We start from the raw sequence: 19,975 nt of genomic DNA, 5'->3' as shown, positions 1-19,975 counted from the left end.
ACCGACGGTAAATGACAAACAACAGCTACTTGGGGCTCAGACCGTCGTTGGGAACTGCAGCTCTCCTACAAAGTCCAGCGACGCAGCATTCTTGTTCGTGGCAGCTTCTCCCGGAAGCAGGTCGTGCTCCTTTAGCCACTCCTCATTGTACAGCTTACTGCCATAGCGCACTCCTCCGTCAGCTAGAATCGTTACGATCGTGTGCCCCGGACCGAGCTCACGCGCCATCTTGACCGCCCCCAGCACGTTCAGCGCGCTGCTCGGACCAACGAATATGCCGTCATTTCGCAGCAGGAAGTAGGCCATATCGACGATCTCCTGGTTGGTACCAGTGACGCCTCTGTCGATTAGAGCCTCCTGCAGGTTTCTCGTGACGCGCGTGAGCGCTGCCACACCTTCAGCGATGGTGGAGCCTTTCACTGTCGGCATCATCTCAAGCCCATCGTCCATTGTCCCCGTAGATCGGTTGTTGTTGATGAACATGGCGACGTTCGCGACCTCGGCAGGGTCGATGATCCACACCTTCACGTCCGAGTTCTTCTCTTTCAAGAACCTCGACATGCCCGCGATGGTGCCCGACGTCCCCACGGACGAGACAAACCCATCAATCTCTCCATCCACTTGACTCCAGATCTCTGGAGCTGTTCCTTCATAGTGCGCGCGCATGTTGGCAGGATTGTCGAATTGGTTGGGGCAGTAGGCGTTCGGTGTCTCCTTCGCGAGACGCTGGGCCACATGAAAGAAGTGGTTCTTCTTGTCCGACATCGACGTGGTCGGTAGGATGTGCACTTCAGCGCCCATGGTCTTCATCATCTGCACCTTCTCCTTCGCAGTGATGTCCGGCATGGTCAACAGCGTCTTGTAGCCACGAGAAGCCCCCAGCAATGCAAGAGAGACACCCGTACTGCCTCCGGTAGCTTCGATGATGGTGCCTCCCGGCTTGAGCAGTCCTCTCTCTTCGGCGTCCAGGATGAGCGACTTGGCCACGCGGTCCTTGATGCTGCCACTTGGGTTGGCATACTCGGCCTTGGCGAGAAGCTTGCACCCCGTGAGTTTTGACAGTGTAGTGAGCTCCAGTAGCGGGGTGTTACCCACGGAAGCGAGGAGGTCCACGGAGCCCGTCGTTGAGAAAGCGCTCTTCAAGCCTATTGTGAGGTTCCCAGGCATGATTTGACGTGTTCAGCGGCCGGCAAATCGAGGAATGAGGCGATGGCAACTCACTTCAAGGTCACTCATCAAAGTGACGCGTCGTCTGCGTTGTTTACTCCAACCGAAGTTTACTCCACTTGCAGTCGATGACTTCTCCTTAATTGCTTGCCACGGACTAAGTCGTATTTCTCAAGTGCCTTCATCTGGGCAGGAGCCCTCTTTTATTGTAATAGGTCTCGTACGCCAGCTATCATCGAGAGGCGCGTAGAAGCACAACGCGGTGTCTGCAACAGCTAGAGGCCTCGGATGTCTAATCCAACGCACGGGGTTCGTAGCGGTGGGCGAAGAGCAGTTTAGACCGTCGTTGGGAACCCGAGTTTGCCCACAAAGTCCAGCGATGCCGAACCCTTCGTCGTTGCAGCCGCCTGCGGAAGCAAATTGTGCTCTGCCAGCCACTCCTCATTGTACAGTTTGCTACCGTAGCGCACTCCTCCGTCAGCTAGAATCGTTACGATCGTGTGCCCCGGACCGAGCTCACGCGCCATCTTGACCGCCCCCAGCACGTTCAGCGCGCTGCTCGGACCAACGAAGATGCCGTCATTTCGCAGCAGGAAGTAGGCCATGTCGACGATCTCCTGGTTCGTCGCAGTAACTCCTCGATCAACAATCGATTCGCGCAAGTTCTGAGTCACCCGCGAGAGCGCTGCCACGCCTTCTGCGATGGTGGAGCCCGTAGCCATCGGCACCACTTCGAATCCATCTTCAATCGTACTCGTCGCTCTTTCGTTGTTGACGAACACGGACATGGCCGCAGTCTCCTCCGGATCAATGAGCCAGACCTTCACATCCGGGTCTTGCTCTTTGAAGAACCTCGACATGCCCGCGATGGTGCCCGACGTCCCCGCGGACGTCACGAAGCCGTGGATCTCTCCTCCAACCTGTTCCCAGATCTCCGGAGCTGTTCCTTCATAGTGCGCGCGCATGTTGGCTAAATTATCAAACTGGTTGGGACAATACCCATTCGGCGTCGTCTCTGCGAGTCGTCGAGCCACATGAAAGAAGTGGTTCTCCTTGTCCGACATCGACGTGGTCGGTAGGATGTGCACTTCAGCTCCCATGGTCTTCATCATCTGCACCTTCTCCTTCGCAGTGATGTCCGGCATGGTCAACAGCGTCTTGTAGCCACGAGAAGCCCCCAGCAATGCAAGAGAGACACCCGTACTGCCTCCGGTAGCTTCGATGATGGTGCCTCCCGGCTTGAGCAGTCCTCTCTCTTCGGCGTCCAGGATGAGCGACTTGGCCACGCGGTCCTTGATGCTGCCACTTGGGTTGGCATACTCGGCCTTGGCGAGAAGCTTGCACCCCGTGAGTTTTGACAGTGTAGTGAGCTCCAGTAGCGGCGTGTTACCCACGGAAGCGAGGAGGTCCACGGAGCCAGAAGTGGAACTTGACAAGCTCAAGGAGCGAGTCGAGCGGGACTTGGAGGAGGGTCCATGACGACGCAGGACGGAGATGCTGCTACGCATGATGAATGCGTGGAGTCAAAAGCCACAATGAGAGACTCTCCTGATGGGATGCCACACCTGCTTACGCTCAAACAAGGCAACTTGGTCGCCAATGAGGGTTGGTTCGTACCGGACGTCACGTTCATAGGCTGATGACCATCTCGGACGATGTGCAGGACCAGTCCTGGCAGCTGTATGCTTGCAGGACGCATTATAATGTAGGACGTAAACTTCAATACCCGACTTAATTATGCTAGTAACGTTACACAAGCTTGCTAGGCGTCTTCACGGAAGAGCTCAATGAACTCTTCCAGGTCGAGCGACGCGTTGGCGTTGGCATCGAAGGACGAAATGATGCGAACCACGTCCTCCTTGGTAAGTTGGGTAGACCCGCGGCGGTCGCTTTCGTAGAACCGTTCATTGTAGCGTAGTGCTTCAAACAGTTCCGCTGCGTCGATGTCTCCGTTGTCGTCCTTATCGTACAGCTGCAAGATCACAAGTCAATGCCAAAGCTAAAAATCTGCGACGTGTGAAAAAGGCAACTTCAACTAGACGTACCCGGAAGAGGTCCTTCAGTTCCTGCACCTGATCGGCTGTCAGCGTCTTCTTCTGCACGCGTCGAGTCTTCTCGACAGTCTCTAATAGTCTGCACAAGCGCAGAATCTCTTCGAGCACCTCGGGGGCCGCGTCTCCGAACACGACGCCGCTAAGCTCAGCCAGATCGATGAGGCCGCTGTGGTCCTTGTCGATGCTGCTGAAGATGCTGCCGATGTTGTCTTGCATGTGCGTGCCGGAGAAGAGCCCCGAGCCATCGAGAATCTCTCGCAGAGTGATAGAGCCGCTCTGGTCCACGTCTAGTTTCCGGAAGGTGCGGTACACGTTGATCACGTCGTCGCGCGAGTAGGGCCCAAAGCGCTCCTGCCGCATCAAAGCTGCATCCGAGCGAATGCGCACCTTCTTCGCTGCTTTGTGCTCCTTCTTGGGCAATCTCGGCGGGCTGCGGACAGCACCAGCAGAGCTGGACGAAGGCGTGCCTTGGCGTAGCTTTGGCCCGCGCTCTGCTGCAGTGAGTGCCGACTTGGGATGCCGACGACGGAGAGGCTTCGGACTTGTTTGCTTGTCTTCTGGCTGATCACTGCTCTTTGTGGACGCTAGATTCATTGAGTGTTGTTCCTCGATGCTTGCATCTGCTGGTGACAAGCTTTGGTCGTCAACGACGGCAGGCGATTCGGTGACTGGACTGTGCGGACTCAAGTGTGATGCTGGGAGTGAGCTTGGACTGTTGTTGTTGTCGTCGTCATCATCACCAAGAAGTTCGTCATACTGCTGACACAGCGTAGCAAGAAGACTGCGTCGTGATAGTGCACTTGTACTCACGCTCGAAGCTAGCGTTCGTTCAGCCTGGTTAAGGTTTACGTTCGGTGCTTCTGGTAAAACGGTCAAGGATTGGGCTCTTGCAAGGGCTGCAACCCTCTTCGGACGAAGCTTTTTGCTCATCTTTCGGCGTCTTGGAACGTCCTGCACGTCCACATTCTCACGGATGATACAGCTCACACCGAGCTTCTCGAGCAGGAAAGCGGACGGTGTCAGGTCCATAGACGCCAACGAGCTCTCAAGTCGTCGCTGCCTCAGAACCCCACTACTTCCTGCTATTTGCTTGTTGTTCCGGCGGACGTTCTCTCGATGGAAGTGCTCATACATTTGCCTCTCTCGGTTCAAACTACCGACAGCCCAGTTGTCCTTGTCAGCAAACGGCAGTTCTTGAACGGGGTTTTGCAGCGTCGGTAGGAGCACCCCTGCATCCTCAGCGTCTCCGCCAGCCCCGAGCACCTCGAGTTTGCCAAGGGAATCGCTCACATCTCCATTACCAGAGATTTTGGACGCACCTTCCTCATGCTGGTTCCCTTGCGCAGCAGAAGCGTGTTCGTCTTGCTTTTTCTTCTTGGTTTTCTGCCTCATGACCGTCTTCATACGCTGCTGGAACTTGACCCGTTCTTTCTCCCACGCCGCCTGCCTAGCCAACTGCAGATCGCTCTTTTTCCAAGTTGTTTTCCCCTGAAGCTGGTCGAACAACCGCTGCGTGTGGTCGATGACAACATTTTCCTCTGGGTGCTCTTCATCTGGCGCAAATTCAGTGATCTCGTTTTCTTGAGATGGAGCCAGCTCAATTGCGCTTGTTGAAACACTGGTAGACATTTCCCGGACACTTAAGCGCTGCAGCTCCTTTGACGGTTGACTGAGAACCGGTACACTCGCACTGTTGGTCATTGTGCTTCGTTTACGAGCTCGGTTCGCCACCGTTATGGACTGCTGCCTCGCCGCCGCGGTCTTCAGCTTGGTACCTTTCAATTCATCCCAAATTTGCTCCGCTTGCCTGCGCTTGAAAGCTGCAGCACCTGTAGCATCAGCTTCCCACCGCCAGACACTGCTGCCATCCAACTCGGTGCTTGTCGACGCGTCCACTCCATTTATCCCAGCTTCTGGTTGCTGAGGCGGTGGTGTAGCCGCCAAACTGCCCATACGTCGACCTTGAAAGTCCCAAACGTAGACGCCTTTGTCACTCCCGCAAGTCAACACACCACGAGGCTCTGCAACAATTTGTAGACATCTTACATTACCACGATGAGCGGTCCATCGATGCGTGCACACCACGTCCGACTCGTCTAAGTGGAGCTGCTTCGGCTCTGGTTGGACTCCGTTATCGACGTGTTTGTTTCGAAGACGCTTAGCATTTTTCCCTTGCCTTAGAAAGCGTCGACGAGGGTTATACGATCGATCCTGACGCGACGGCATGTTTTCTTCGCGGAACGCTCGGACGTGTGCACCGGCGATCAACTTGGAAATATCACACACGCTCAGTTCACCGTAAAAGCTCCCGACAAACATCAAGAACCTGCCACGGTCGATGCCTTCAGCTAGTTGGTCGCCGCCAGTCTCATCGTAAAACGTCCGACAGCAAGTGACAGCACTCTGTAGTTTCGTAAATGTCAGAGGTGACGATGGTTGCGTAGCCTCAGGCGCTGGATTTGCCTCCGACGACGAAGTATCTTCACTTCCAGGGTCATTAAAGTCGACAAGAGGATCCGACGGACCTTCTGGTATTGCCGATTCGTCGTCGGTGCTGGCAGATTGTGCCTCCGCTGCAGCAACTGGTCGGACTGGAGTCATCTGGAACGGGCAGAAGCACAGCAGAAGAACCGTCGGCTTTGAAGGCGTCAGGCTCCACACGCACACCTGGCCGCTTTCGTGTCCCGACATGAGCAGTGGGTACGGCTCAACGAACTCCAGTACGTTCACTTCGCTGGTTGTGTGGGAATTCAGTACTGCGTGCGATGAGCTGTTGAAGGAGACGCCACTTGATGGTGGGGGTGGAGTGCACGTGTCTTCGAGGAGGAAGTAAATGTAGTCCCAAATCTTGATGGCCCCGTCGGTTCCACCGCTGACAACGAGACTGAGAGCGTGGCAGTAGGCAAGACACTTAATGTCGCTTTCGTGCGCATCGGTGATGCAACGAAGCAGAACGTTGTGAGCTGCTATGCCTCCAGCTTTTGGTGCGTCGTCATCGTAAAGCCGAAGGGAACGATCCCACGAGGCTGTGAGAACTGTGTGGTCTTCTTTGCAATACAGTAGTGCCGACACCTGCTGCGCGTGAGGTGTCCACCGTGTAAGAACAGCCCCATTCAGGTAGTTTACCACTGCGAGCTCGCCATTCTGCGCCCCCACGATAAGTTTTCGCTGACGGGAGTCGAGATCTACACTTGTGATGTCTGCGCCAACGAGGTCCCGATACGAGCGAAGCAAAGCACCGGAGGCAGCGTCCCAAACTCGAATCTCGCGATCTGTAGCAGTTGCAATAGTGAGGGAGGCCTCGTTGTAAAGTACTGCACTTGCTGCGAGCACGCGGGGCTTGATGCGTACGCGTCGAAGCAACTTTACTTTGTGGACCCCAGCGACGAGCAAAGTTTGGCCATTGTTGAGAACCGCCAACGAATGCGCTCGCCACGGATACCGACTCAGGTCGCTGCCCAGTCGGAACACTTGTAAACATCGTCGACTGCTACTTAACTCGGCGTCTGTGCTTTCGACCGACAGCACATTCGCCAACGTCCACCAACGGAACCAACCTTCATCGTCCACGGTCATACACTGATCGGCCACCATCCTTGTGCTTGACAAGCCGGCCTTGGTGCTTTTCAAGAGAGCAGACGCTGCAGCGAACGCAGCAGACGGAATGAGCTGAATGCAGCACACTGGCGAGCCGTGACCCGAAAGGCGGAAGACTGGCGTGGTGGCGAGCGCAGATATCTCCCAGCCGAAAACTTCACAATCGAATCCAGCACTTATGAATACTTGTGAAGATAGCTTTACCATTAGTCGTACGCCGCGGCGGTGACCTTGCCGGAAGGCTCGCGTTTGCAGTGTGTGCGTATCCCAAAAGTAAATCATGCTGTCCATTCCGCAGGAGAGGAGTGTGTCGGCGTTGAGAATGAGCAGGTCTTGCAGGAGATCAGTGTGTTTCTTGAGTGTAGTCACGAGACGGACCTCGCACGTCCCGTCGCCTTTTGATTCACCGCGAGTGCCTGCGTTTGCACTGATGCTGTGGGATCGAGTTATATGCCACACGGAGATCCAGAGATCCGCTGAAATGGAGAAGAGATGGTGCGTATTGGAGCTCCACTCCAGCACACGCTGTGGTCGAGGCGTGTGCACGACCGCTAGTGGTCGTGGGGTCTCCATAGCACTCGTGCTGCATGCTGTCAGCAACGTTGTGGACCAGAAGGTGAGTTTTAGGTCGCCAGCAGAGACTGCAAGTAGGTCCAACCCAGCCAGATACTTTACAGCTTGCACGGGAGATCGCTCCGACCGCACTTCGTCTTGGTCGCGTCGATAGCCCGAGATATAGCACAGCGGGTGGAACTTGTTCACCACCGGCAGAGTCGGCGTGAACGAAAATGTCGTAGCCATGGCGTCCTCTGAGTCTGCGTTTGCGTCTTTCTCATCAGAAGCTGACCCCGCACCGCCTTCCTTCGTGTTCTCGTCGCTCTCGGGAGGAAACAGCCCTGCAGGGTCCATCAGCTCCACTACAGGTCGAGAACTCTCCAGCAGCAGCACACGACGGAACTCCGGGAGATACTCGATCCGTTTAGGAGGACGATTCACCGCTGTGTCTACAAACCGAGGGTGCTCCTCGTACTGCAGGTCTCTCAGCTGCGCTACCGTCCCCACCACCTCGTCGTTGCCTCCACCTGACGAGCCCATGCCGCCCTCGATGATAGCGCTCGTGAATTCCTCCCATTCCATGGTGCCGTCCCCGTTCACGTCCACTTGCGCAAACAGCTCAATCAGGTCCTCAATGAAGGTCACGACGCTGTCCGGTTCCCAACTCACGCGGTCCAGCATAACGTTCACGAATTCCCGTAGCGAGAGTCCTCGTCCGGCTCGGTCGAAGTCATCTTTGAGCAGGGTCAGGTCTTCGACCTGTAGACGAACCATGATGCCCAGACATGCCTGGTACTGCAGCAACGCCGCCGCCATGGTGTTTACCCTCGCGTTTTGTCTTGGAGGAGCCACCGTTTCATTCTCGAGCAGTGAGCGTCACGAGGCTGGACAAGTTCGTAAAATTAGCAGTGAATTTGGTCTCCATTGCAGAGGATCGAGGCTCTAATGCAACCGGCAGCGGGTAGTGGGCGGCCACCACGTCCACGAGCTCATAAACCGTCACAAGCAGCGTGGTCGCTTTACTCGCCGTACGCCGGTCCCGTTCGAGCGAGTCCTCGATCAGCCAAACTCGCTACGCAAGAACCTGCCGACCAACCTCACGCTCGACCGAAACGACCTCTTTCGGCATCGCAAGTGGCCTCTACGACAAGCAGTCGGATGGCGCAGACGTCACCGCGGCCGAATTCAGCACGCCCTGCTCGTCCGACGAGTGCCAGTCAAGCACGATACATGCAACTCGAAACAATCGCGTTCCCGATGAGCCCGGCCCCAACCTGTGAAGCTTGTCTGTCGCCACCCCGTTCTAGTGCAGAGGCCGATGCGCTGCGAGAAACGGACTCGGGTGCATTGCAACTGAAACTTCAGGCGCTTCTGGAGATGTGGAGTGAAGAGCAGCCCAACTTCCGATCGCCTGCACTCTTCTGCGAGACGACGTTCAAGCAGGCCAAAGGTGAGTGGACCGCTGACATCTGTGCTAGCGTCCAACCGATCCTTACCTTCGTTGTTGTGCGTACAACCAGCTTTGGTGAGCAGGATGCCTCGCCCCGATGCCTTCCTTTCGGCAGTAGCCTTCGCTTGCCTCACTCAAATGAGCTCGGCTTTTGACGAGCAATACCCGTTTCTTAACAACGTTATTGGCGAGGTAGGTGCTGCTCTTTACTCGAACTTCGCCGAGTTGCAGCTCCAAGTAGAGCTCGACGACCAAGCAAAACATCAATCCGCTCTCTTCTTCGAGCGCGGCAAGCCTTGGTTCCAGGAGTTGGCAGATCAGAAGATGCGTTGCCAAACTTTTCAGACGTCTGCGGATGCCTCCAAGAACGAGATTCGTCTTCTTACCGAGATGCTTCAAGAGGCTCGAGCTGCGACCTCTACTGCCCTCTCGAGTGCTGCTGCCACACAAAGAACACCATCGCGACGTGAAACATTTGATGAGTACTATATTCCGCCAGCGCTTCAGCTGGGAGATTTGAGCTTGGAGTCGCTGAGTGACGAAGTGCTGAAAGCTTTCACGGACATATCGGATGCGGACGCTCGCCATTTGCTGGCTTTGCTACTGGAAAATGCAGTCGAGCGAGAGATACCGAAGCTCCCCGACATGGTCGCTGCGACGGTAGGTCACATGAAGGGGCAAGACAGAAGAGATTTCTTACGAGAATGCTTTGACTACGTCACGCCCAGCGAGCTTCAGGATGCACTGCATGATCGAGATGAAACCAATGACGACAAACGCTACCACGTATTAGTCGGCGACCTGCACGATTTACTGCAGTTGCATCCTCAGAAAGAAGACAATGAGTCGAGTTCCAGTCCTTCCGCTACTGTGGCGCTATTTCACTCGGAGGAAGCTCGCATTGGGAAAAGAGTGCACGAGTTAATTGATCTCGTGGAAGATGTAGCAACGGAAGTATCCTTCTTTGAGCCCAAGCATCAAGCTCTCTTTCCTGACCCGCTATTGCAGCGCCTTCGGGCGTATGAGTGTCCTGTAAAGCGTTTGAAGAAGGAGCATGAAATCATGAAGCGACAGCAAGCCGATGACGAAGACAATCCTCAATGTGAGTGTGTCTGCGGTCGACATCGCCTGATAGACGAAGACGAAGGAGCTATCCAGGTACCCGACGTTCGCGTGGAAAATGAACCGCAGAAAGTGGACGACTCGAAAAAGCAGAAACCACGTCGCCGATCCACATTAACGAGGCCTTTGTCAGCGCCTTCAGGGCGTCGGAAGAACGCAATCAGCTTCAATACCCGCGTTGGCTCTCCGCGCAAATCTAGCGCCTCCTTACACGTATTTCCTCTGGCTGAAGTCTGCCATCTCGTGTCGTCCATCCTCCATCTCCAATTCTCGCGAGATGCGGCTGAATCTCCGCAGGTTTCGTGGACTGGAGCAGTGTCGATTCTCACGTTTGACGAGCGGTTTGCGTTCTTAAGACAAGACGCAGCTGCAGCAACCTTCAAGACGCTCGCTAAGGATTATCTGGTGCGCAAATACGGCATCAAATCCATCGCCGTGATGTACACCCTGCAACTCGAACGATCGCTGCTGCATTATGCTGCCCAGGATAATAATGTGCGGTGTGAGCTCTTTGGCTGGTTCGTTGGCGCCGACAAGGCTCGTGGGCAATCTAAAGACTTCGCCTTCGCGTTCTTTCAGAGGCTCGTGAAGTGCATCTTGAGCTTGTTTGCAGTCAAGAAAGCGCCACGACCCAATTCGGTCACCAGTAGCTCACAACCGATGTCTCCGAAGCCTCAGCCATTGGCTTACTCTGCGTTGATCACGATGTGGACAGAATGCATCGGCGACGGAGAACCTACTAATCTTCGGGCGATACCAGCGACGCTAGCTCTCGAGGCCTGCAAACAGGTTTTCCCACCTGCCATGCAGCGGAATAGCCACTTCACTTTGTTCCGAGAGCAGCTGTACCGCCACAGCTTAGAGCAGAAAACGATTGAGCTCGAGGAATTTTTCCGCGGCGCTATGACAGTTTGGCAGCTTGTCTTCGATGGCCAGATGCAAGAGGCGTCGAACTCGCTGGAGACTGCAGGAGCTCTCGACTTGGATGGGTTCGCGCGATGTCTGATCACAAGCGGCCTCGAGTTCACCACAGGCGAGCGCCTTGAGCTGTTTGACCTCCTGACCCAGGACTGCGACGAAAGTATTATCCCCAGCAAGAAAATGGTGCACTTCATCATGGAAGCCAAGTATTTAACGTCCACAGCACTAACTTCGAGCTAACACGGGGATACTTGGGATCAATAACTTTGTGCTAGTGAAGGAAAAGTGCAATGTATTAGTTCCCAGTGGATTTTGAATCGACCATGAGGACCGAAGGCGGAGGCTCAGCACCTTTGCTCTATGGGGAACTCCGCTTCTTTTTGAAAGTGTGGAGTGCGCCAGTGTACACGATTTGCCGCGATACATTTTAGCCGAAGTTGACGAACGGCTGGTTCAATCCTCCTACTTGAGGCTGCTGCTGCTGCTGTTGCTGTTGGAACTGTTGCTGTTGTTGCTGTTGTTGCTGCTGGTGCTGTTGTTGCTGTTGGAATCCTGCCTGCATGCCCATCGGGTTCATCCCCATGGGTTGGCCCTGGAATCCCATCTGAGGAGCGCCACCTACAGTCACCAAAACCAGGTTATGAGCCCCAAATAATTCACCACTAAACCTGCTTCACGTACCCATCATGCCGTTCTGCGGTTGACCGCCAAACATTTGGTTCTGCATGGGGTACCCCATCATCATGTTGGGCTGCTGTCCCATCATGGGGTTCATGAATCCCTGCTGGCCCTGCATGGGCATCCCCATGTTCATGCCCATAGGACGTGGGGGCATCATCCCCATGGGGTTCATCCCGTTCATCTGCATGCCCATCATCGGGGCGGGGGGCATCCCTTGCTGAGCAGGGAACGCGTTCTGCTGTGGCTGCTGCTGCGTGGCCGAGCCGAAGCTCGCCATGATGTTGGCCATCTTGTTCACGTGCTGGTTCGCAGGGTTCGGCGGCTGCGGGGCGAAGGCGTCCTGAAAGCCCGACTGGGCATTGGTCGAGCCTCCGAATGATGCCCACTCGTCCTGTTTGGGCTGAGCAGTGGGTGGTGCAGCCACCGGAGCGTCCACCAAGGTGACAGCAGGCTTCACCGGGGCGCTGAACACGTCAAAGGACAAAATGTCTTTGGTCACAGCCGGTTGTGTGGTCGGAGTGGCCTCCCTGGACGCCGTGCGGGATCCGCGACGTCTAGAAGACTCTCTGTCCTTGTCTCTACGCCGCTCGGAGCGTCCCCCGTCCTCCTCCTCCTCAGAGCTGCTGTGCTTTTTACGGCGTCCCTCACGTCCCTCACGTCCTTCGCGTTCCTCGCTTGGGGCTTCCCCAATAAAGCGTTTCCTTTCGTACTTATCGCGGATCCACATTTCCTTATCCCGTACGGCCGAGTGTTCCGTGGGGATACGGAAGTCCCTGGGCACGTTGGCCTCGTAGTAGCCCTTGGCGCGTCCGTTACCCCAGCGCTGCATTTGCTGTACCTGCTCAGGCGTCCACGAGTCCAAGTTGACGCTGCGCACGAAGGTCAAATGCACGCCCAGGCTGCGGTGGATGCCCGAGCACGCGATGCAGATGAAGACGCCGAGGTTGATGGAGGCCCAGCGAGGCCCACGGCAGCCACAGTCGGCGCAGAACTTGTTCTCCTCGAGCTTCATGAGATCGTTCAGCTGCTTCTTGAGCTTCGTCTGGTCATCGGGTGCGCGCGCGGAGCGGCTCATGGCTAGGGACAGGATAGGAGAGGGGGTCTAGACGGCAAGATGCGGAGTGCCGCTTTAGTGCCACGAAGAGGCCATTTTTAGAGCTGAAACTCCCGTGACTTGAAGTGAGTATGGAGGCGGCTACAAGGATAGCAAGGGTGATGGAGAGTAGAATATGTACGACGATACATCGCGGCGTTGAATAGTCTCTTTAGTCATGATTACCTGACCAAATTGATAGCGGCTGACGTGGCAGGTCATCTTGAAGCTGAAGAGCGGCTTGACAGGTTGATGGGGAAGTGCTTGGGAAATGCTGCTGCACTTGCTTGCAGAGGATTTGAATGTCGATTCGTGGAGTGAATTGCAACTTCATTCCGGCGCTACAACGCGTAGAGACGATCACGGTCACTTGCTCGGGATTAGAATCGTCGAGCAGCAGTTGAGATGGAGGAATTGGCTCTTTACTCGGTCGCTGCAGCATTTCTTCCAACCTCGGGAGTGTGTTCACGTGGCGATGCCACGTAGCCGAATCAAAGCCATGGCAGAAGCTTCGGTTATTCGCGAGATTCGCGTGGATCGAACGGATGCCAAGCGGAGACAGGTCCGCGAACGACACTAGATTATCTTCGCATGCCATTGAGGAACGGATGCTGGAAAAGCCAGTGGAATACTCGGCATCTATGCCGATGCTTTTTAGCCAAAGCCCTGAGCTCACGTCTTCGAGCCCGTTTAAAGTGCGAAGATGCCAATAGTTCTTGGCGATGAAGCGAATGCCATCCATCGAAACAGCATAGTGCGGCCCGGACGCGTACGGCAGCAGTCCACGCATGGGATACTGTTTGCGTGGAAGATGGTACGGACTTGCTGGGTTACGAATCGGTTCTTGTCTGTTGGCGAACCTCACGGCCCAAACTTCGCCAAAATACAGCCGAGCGCGGTCTGCACGACGTAGATGCTCGGTCAGTTGGCCAACCTTCAGGTATATATCATCATCCACTAGCATCACAAATTTAGCTTGGGGGAATTCTGCCGCAGCCAAGTGCATGAACGCCTTCACCTTGTTGGCCAGGTTCCTGTACGAATCTATACACTCCAGTTCTTCCGTAAGCAGGTCTCTGTATGCTGCTCTCTCCTTGGCCACTGCACGCAGCACGCGCTTCCGGTCGTGGTCATTCTCGAAAACTGTCATATTGGGCTCACCACCCAGAAACAGAACTTTTACGTCATGGGGAAGCGTGGCCGGGTGAGCCCAGGACTCTCGGATGGCCTGTCGACGAGGGAAGCTCGTCACAACCTCCGTTTTGACGCCAATCACTAACATCGGACTGCGAGTGGACGATACGTGCGCACGCGATAACACCACATTGTCGTCTTCACTCGGTTCGACGTTCCCTAGCTCTGCCCAGTGTAAAAGGTCAATGTCTTCCGGGAACTGCTGCTCTTCTCGACTCTTCTTCACCAGCATCTCATTGCGTGTCTTGTAGTCACTAGAACTCAAAACTCTGAACGCCACTTCTTCAGTCTCATGATAGCGCGTCGATCCTTCCGCGTTCGTCATGTACGCCGTTGCAGTGTAGTTTCCTTCCGGCAGTACGCTAAAGACGATCGGTGGGCCTCCCGGTGCCTTGCACTTTTTCCATCGCCCATTGAGCTCCGCACAAATGTGCACGTCTGCGTAGAGTGCATTAAACTCCTTGGTGTTTGTTGTATTGATGTAAAAGCGGACCCTAATGGGAAGAGCTTTCACCGCGCCATCTTGAGGATCCGCAATCCGAAAGTTTGTCAACGGATCATCCCCTCGTCCTTCTCCAACATGTTGGGAGCACACTAGATCTCCAGGGCGGCAACTGCTTGACGTCCATAGCTCGGTGGTTAACGGAGAGCTTGAGACACAGCGAGTGCTTGCGATGAGCAACAGCAACGTTGAGACTTTCATGATCCCGATCTTTTGATGACGAACGGAGACTTTTCGTAAAATACGTGACGTTAGAATCTATGGGACAGTTGAAGCGATGCATCCCATGCATGTTGAATTTATCTAAGCTCTTCCCTGGGCTCCTATCTACCGGTACTCTCATGCCTTCTTCTTGCCTTGTTTCTTCGACTTGGCTTTTGCTGCCTCCGGTTGCTTCTTCGGCGACATTCCTGGAATTTGTCGAGGTGCTGGAGGTGGCACAGGCGCGGCAGCAGGCTGTTTCCATGCCTTCCCACCGGGAGGGGCCTTCGTGTTGCCGTTGCTGGCCTTGTGCTTTGATCCAGACCCCTTGGCCTTGATGAATGAAGAGCCCGGGGACGGTGGTGTCGGAGCTGGCGGAGGCGGTCGCCTGTTTGTTCGGATGTAGAGCAGCAAATATGCCGTTTCGCTCAGCGCCGTGGCCTCCGAGATCGACGTCACGTGCTCGTCGTCGTAGCGGAACCACTGGTCCTTGTTGTCACGGCACACGCACGTGTAGTGGCCGCCCACGACGAACTTACCCAGGTGGGACACAACCGCAAAGAGCTCGTACATCGGAGGCGTCGAGAAGCCAGCACCACTGATGGAGGCAGCACCGGGCACATCCATTCCGTTCTCCGCGCGGCAGGTGGTCGACATAAACTGCGCCGGGAACTCCAAGAATGGCGGGTACTTGACAAACTGCTGCAGCTTCACGGGCCCCTGCTCAGGGTGGTATGTGAACCGCTTCACGCTCAGCGTCAGCACAACAGGAAGGGACTCCACAGTCGTGAACTTCTTCATGGTGGGGACTTGGTTTGCGTCCTCGATGACCTCGACGTCGAACGACTTGCGGATCATCTCTTTGATCGTAATCGGAGCAGTGAGCGGCTTGGCCAAGCCGTTCGTACCAGTAACAAATGAAGGGTCCTGTGCTTCGTAGTCGAGGTTCAAGTGCAAGCAGTGGAACGGCTCCACGGTGATCGAGCTTTGTCGCTTTCCAGTCTGTTTCAGCTCGGAGCGCAGCGCACCCTTGAACAGCCAGTTAATCGGCGAGCGGATCGTGTCGACGGGGTTCTGACGCAGCACACTGCTCTTGCCCTTCTTACCGACCTCGGCCCAGCCGTCATCAAAAGCTTGGGCATTTTCAAAGGCCGCGTCGGCTTGTTGTTTGACGGCTGGAACAGAGGCACTACGCTTCGTCTGCTTCTCACACGAAGCCGGCAGCTCGAGGCCACTCTTCTCGTACTCTGTGTGCAGGTACTCCAAGAAGAACTCGAGGAACTCGAGCGCGTCTTCCTGCTCACCGCGCATCTTCTGAAACGCACTCAGTACGTCCATGAAGTAGCCACTGATTCGGATCGCCTGAGGAATCTTGCCATGCATGTCGTTCGGGTTACGCTCCCCATTAGCCGCCTGCAACTGCACTGATAAAGCGAAAAACACCAAAATCCCACGTCACCTTCTGCCCCAAACCACACAAAACTCACTTCTACGTACGTTGGGCCAGCGTCGGCTCTTCAAATTCACGCGTGAATGCCACCATGTGGCGCCACGCCTTAAAGTCCGAGATCGCCGCCAGCATCTCCGGTGTCGGAGGACTTACCGTCGAAATCTCCGCCAGCAAACTACCCACCATAAAATATCAGCAACTCTCCACCAACCTAAAAAGTCGCAGAAACTCACTTTAGAAATGGCGGACAGGCCAGCACCGACTGCAAAATGACGTTCTGGAAGCACGTATTGCCCTGGTTCACCAGTCCTCTGCACCACAAAACACCATCAGTTTCCTCTCTCTTCACCGTCTTTTCAACCTGGTCCCACCTCTTCTTCATCTCCTTAGCTGGTGCCGTCACGTCCAAACTCTTCAGCGTCTCCTGAACTGCCTCCTCGAAGGGCAGTGGCTTGGTGGGGCCCCTCACAGCTTTGGCAGCTCCATTGACCCCAGCAGCAGCAGCCCAGGGCGACGCTCCGCCCCATGCCGGCTTTGGAGAAGACTTGGGGGCGCCCAGCGCCTCCGCCCACGACTTTGCGGCCGTGTCTGCGGGTTTTTCAATGTCGGACGCCGCTGCAGAAGTAGGGTGAATAATACATAACCGGGTTACGCCGAGTGAGGGCGGCCTACCGTCCTCTAGCGCCTTCTGCGTTTCCTCCAGCGAGAAGTCCCCGAACGTGAACTCGATGGCGGCGTCGTCGCGAGCCGAAGACACCACCGATGTCATCTTCACCGCGCACTGGACTGGGAAGCAGGGCTACGACGAATTCAGAATAGTGACTTCATTATTCTGAATGCTGTCCGAGCTCAAATTCCAAATTTTGGGTTATCATGTTCAACCTGCGCAGGCCCAAAATTGGCCGCTACAAAAATCAAGTCAATAATATGTTTAATCGTACCCCTCCCCGGGTTACATCTATCATATAACTTACTGAAGTAACTTTTATTAAGTAGCCTATTATGAGCGACGTACGTGTATTACAGTAGACATGCTTCATTTACTTGGTTGGGGATTCTGCCACGACTTTATGCCGACAAACTGCAAAAAATGCAGTTGTTAGAAACAAAAATTGATGCCGCGGTTTAAAGGGGTTGATCACCAACAGTCTACATAGTAGTATATGTACTGTACGCTGCCCATGAAGGCCTCGCTGGTTCATAGACCAAGCATCCTCGCCACATTATCCGCCAAGATGTGACTCGAAACGGAAGGGTGCCATGAAAAAGCTTCGTTGAATGCCGTGATATTTCGTATCGGTGGCTCACTACGCATCCGCGCGTAAAGTGCTGGCGACTTGTGGACTTGCAAGACATACTCTGCACAATCTGCTAGCTTTTCGAAGCGACCACAGTCGATATAGCTGTCAGGATTGAATAGCAGCGATGCAGCAGTAGAATTACCCAGGTAGATTGGGATACTGCCAGCAAGTAGCGGGTTGACGAGTTTTTCTGTCACGTATCCTGGTTCAGCTGAGTTTTCGAACGCGACAACAAACTTGTAACGCTGGTACGTGATAACGGCTTCATCGTTGAACCATTTGGAGTAGCGCGAGAATTGGTATGATTTGTCGGGTGGTCTTGAAGACCCAGCACATACCCCAAGGGCGTCTACAGGCTCCATGGAATTCAGTAGATCAAACATAGTCTCTCGATACGGCCGATCACAACGCGCGTACAAGTACGCACAAAATCGACGTTCGACAGACTCTGATACAGGTACTGGTGAAAGTAGTGCCATAGGAGTGTGTCGTAAGCGTTCTGCAAACGAAATGCTTGCAACCGGTAAGTACACATGCCACTTTCGTGGTACATCAGAAACTGATGACAGTAAGGGGGCTTGATCGTCCAGATATTGGGTGTCAATGGCCTCGCCTGATATCATCATAAGTTTTGAGACGTGCCTTCCTTCGTTTTCACGAGCTGGAGGTAAATAGTGATGCATGTAGTATGCGATCATTTCAGGACATGTAGGTTTTGACATTGGGTCACAGTCGGCATCGAAAATCGAAAAGACGAAAACATCCGGCTTATTTCCATAGCTCACATGAAGAGCTTCCTCAGGGACGACCAGAATTGGCCGCTTTTGACTCTCGAATATGGTCTTGAAAATACACTCGAACACTACCGATGCGTATGACGATTCTGGTGAGTACGCGATAATATATGGCGACGCGTCTTGATCGGCAACAAAAAGGTTATGCCGCCATAATTCCAGGAATGCAGGGCTGATTGCTCCCGAGGTTTCGGCAATGTGGAACTGCTGCTGAAGCTGAGTTCGTAATTTCTGGGTAATTCCACGGCACATCCAGGATTTGTAATCTAAACTTGCGACAAAAGAGAAAACTTCGAGACATACTCGCCGAGAGTAAGCGTGAAACGTCTCCGCCGACGGGAAGTAAGAAACCTTAACGCCAGCCTTCTCTCGCGTGGAAACTATACTCGTGACCAAGAGGTACTCCGTGTTTTCGAGGTCGTGGACGTATGTTTGGATCTCCCACTGAGGCGCATGGTCTTGTCGAGAAGATCGTTCGGAATCGAGATGATTGTTGTTCTTTTGCCACACGAACTGGTCAAAACCATAACATAAATCACGTCTCTCAACTAGATTCGCGTGAATAACTTGAATTCCGAACGGTGACAGATTTGCCAGCGAGAAAATCCGATCATCGCATTCCTGGAATTGGAGACTCGAAAATGCCGGCGTGTGTTTTACATGCACTTGTCTCGTCAATAGCCACATCGCGATGCTGACATCGTCCATCCCACCGAGTCCGTGCAATCTGTCGCGGTTCTTAGCAATAAAGCGTGCGCAGTCCATCGACAGCAGGTAGTGCGGCCCAAATGCGAATGGAGGATACGCGTGCAGCGGGTAGCTTTTCTCAGAAACATAGTACCGCTCTGTAGTATTGCGCACGGGTGTTTGGCGGCGACCTAGAAGCTCATCCCACACCTGACCGATGTAAAGTCTCTCGGAGCGACCTTCCTTTCGCAGTTCGTCGGCGAGGCGGTCAGCTCTGAGGTAAATGTCATCATCAGCTACCATCACAAATGGCGTCTGTGGAAATGCTTCCGTGGTAAATCGCAAGAACTCCTTCACCTTGTTTGGTAGGTCATCGTACGAGTCCTCGCAGTGCAGCTCATCGGTGAGTAGATCGCCGTACGTCTGCTTCTCGAGGTCAACCGCTTTTCGAATGTGTTCTTGTTCATCAGCACTCTGGAGCGCAGTCAGCGCAGGCGAACATCCCACAAATATCACTTTCACGTCTGGTGGAAGAGCGTTCACACTCGCCCATGTGTGGCGAATAGCCTGTCGAAGTGCAAAATTCTCCACCACTGCGGTTTTTATTCCAATCACGAGAATCGGGACACTGCTATTAGTTAAGCGATCGGGTGAATCGGCGTCATGGGAGTTGATATCAAGATCTTTGGGTAATGATCGGGGCTTCAGTTCTCCTTGTGGTTTTCGAGCCCATTTCAAAAGATCCCCCCACTCTGAAACTTCGTGACCACCGTTCTGTTCCTGCATAGCAGCGCTGTATATATCGAATGCTTCTTTTGTCACGATTGAGACCGTTGTAAACATCGTTTCTCGATATCGAGTAGCACCCGCCTCGTCCGTAATGAAAGCTTGCACCATGTAATTCCCACTCGGCAGATCAGTGAACATGACGCTCGGCTTGGGCAACGGACTGCACTCCTTCCATTTCCTGTTCAGCTCGAAGCAAAGCACTTTGTCTCGATAGTGGGAATTGAAGCTCTCGACGCTTGTGACTTCAATTTCAGCTCGGAAAGCAAGCGGAAGCGTCTCGACATCTCCGTTCGCGGGGAAAATGACTTGAAACTTGGTCATGGGGTCCTCTTCCTGGGCTGTAAACACTCCATGTGGACCCAATTGAGCCTGGTCGATCTGACCAGTACCTAAAATTGTAGATATGGACGCTGCAGC

At 54.3% G+C, this 19,975-nt stretch overlaps 7 protein-coding genes across 7 annotated transcripts; 1 reads left to right on the top strand and 6 right to left on the bottom strand.

Annotated features, from left to right (window-relative positions):
- Window positions 1-36: 36 nt before the first annotated feature.
- KRP23_11597 (Cysteine synthase) lies at window positions 37-1,167 on the bottom strand (the record flags this gene model as incomplete). Its single annotated transcript, XM_067882159.1, has 1 exon — window positions 37-1,167. One exon carries the CDS (start codon window positions 1,165-1,167, stop codon window positions 37-39), a length of 1,131 nt encoding a protein of 376 aa, XP_067740434.1.
- A 335-nt stretch (window positions 1,168-1,502) lies between these two features.
- Window positions 1,503-2,675, bottom strand: KRP23_11596 (Cysteine synthase; the record flags this gene model as incomplete). The annotated part of the gene is made up of 1 exon (XM_067882158.1): window positions 1,503-2,675. One exon carries the CDS (start codon window positions 2,673-2,675, stop codon window positions 1,503-1,505), a length of 1,173 nt encoding a protein of 390 aa, XP_067740433.1.
- A 254-nt stretch (window positions 2,676-2,929) lies between these two features.
- Window positions 2,930-8,189, bottom strand: KRP23_11595 (POC1 centriolar protein-like protein A; the record flags this gene model as incomplete). The annotated part of the gene is made up of 2 exons (XM_067882157.1): window positions 2,930-3,139; window positions 3,213-8,189. The coding sequence occupies 2 exons, from the start codon at window positions 8,187-8,189 to the stop codon at window positions 2,930-2,932; spliced, it is 5,187 nt and encodes a 1,728-aa protein (XP_067740432.1).
- A 342-nt stretch (window positions 8,190-8,531) lies between these two features.
- Window positions 8,532-11,106, top strand: KRP23_11594 (uncharacterized protein; the record flags this gene model as incomplete). Its single annotated transcript, XM_067882156.1, has 2 exons — window positions 8,532-8,823; window positions 8,894-11,106. The coding sequence occupies 2 exons, from the start codon at window positions 8,532-8,534 to the stop codon at window positions 11,104-11,106; spliced, it is 2,505 nt and encodes an 834-aa protein (XP_067740431.1).
- A 187-nt stretch (window positions 11,107-11,293) lies between these two features.
- Window positions 11,294-12,622, bottom strand: KRP23_11593 (Stromal membrane-associated protein 2; the record flags this gene model as incomplete). Its single annotated transcript, XM_067882154.1, has 2 exons — window positions 11,294-11,484; window positions 11,548-12,622. 2 exons carry the CDS (start codon window positions 12,620-12,622, stop codon window positions 11,294-11,296), a joined length of 1,266 nt encoding a protein of 421 aa, XP_067740430.1.
- A 190-nt stretch (window positions 12,623-12,812) lies between these two features.
- Window positions 12,813-14,159, bottom strand: KRP23_11592 (Beta-1,3-galactosyltransferase 1; the record flags this gene model as incomplete). The annotated part of the gene is made up of 1 exon (XM_067882153.1): window positions 12,813-14,159. The coding sequence occupies one exon, from the start codon at window positions 14,157-14,159 to the stop codon at window positions 12,813-12,815; it is 1,347 nt and encodes a 448-aa protein (XP_067740429.1).
- Window positions 14,160-14,675: 516 nt separating this feature from the next.
- KRP23_11591 (putative ubiquitin carboxyl-terminal hydrolase 3) lies at window positions 14,676-19,879 on the bottom strand (the record flags this gene model as incomplete). Its single annotated transcript, XM_067882152.1, has 7 exons — window positions 14,676-15,961; window positions 16,035-16,162; window positions 16,221-16,298; window positions 16,359-16,602; window positions 16,660-16,773; window positions 17,736-17,787; window positions 18,743-19,879. The coding sequence occupies 7 exons, from the start codon at window positions 19,877-19,879 to the stop codon at window positions 14,676-14,678; spliced, it is 3,039 nt and encodes a 1,012-aa protein (XP_067740428.1).
- Between the last annotated feature and the right edge of the window lie 96 nt (window positions 19,880-19,975).

This window comes from Phytophthora ramorum, assembly GCF_020800215.1.
Source record: "Phytophthora ramorum isolate Pr-102 chromosome Unknown Phyram_PR-102_s0012, whole genome shotgun sequence".
Classification (NCBI taxonomy): domain Eukaryota; phylum Oomycota; class Peronosporomycetes; order Peronosporales; family Peronosporaceae; genus Phytophthora; species Phytophthora ramorum.
Note: the sequence above shows the minus strand (reverse complement) of the source record. Positions and strands in the feature narration are given on the sequence as shown.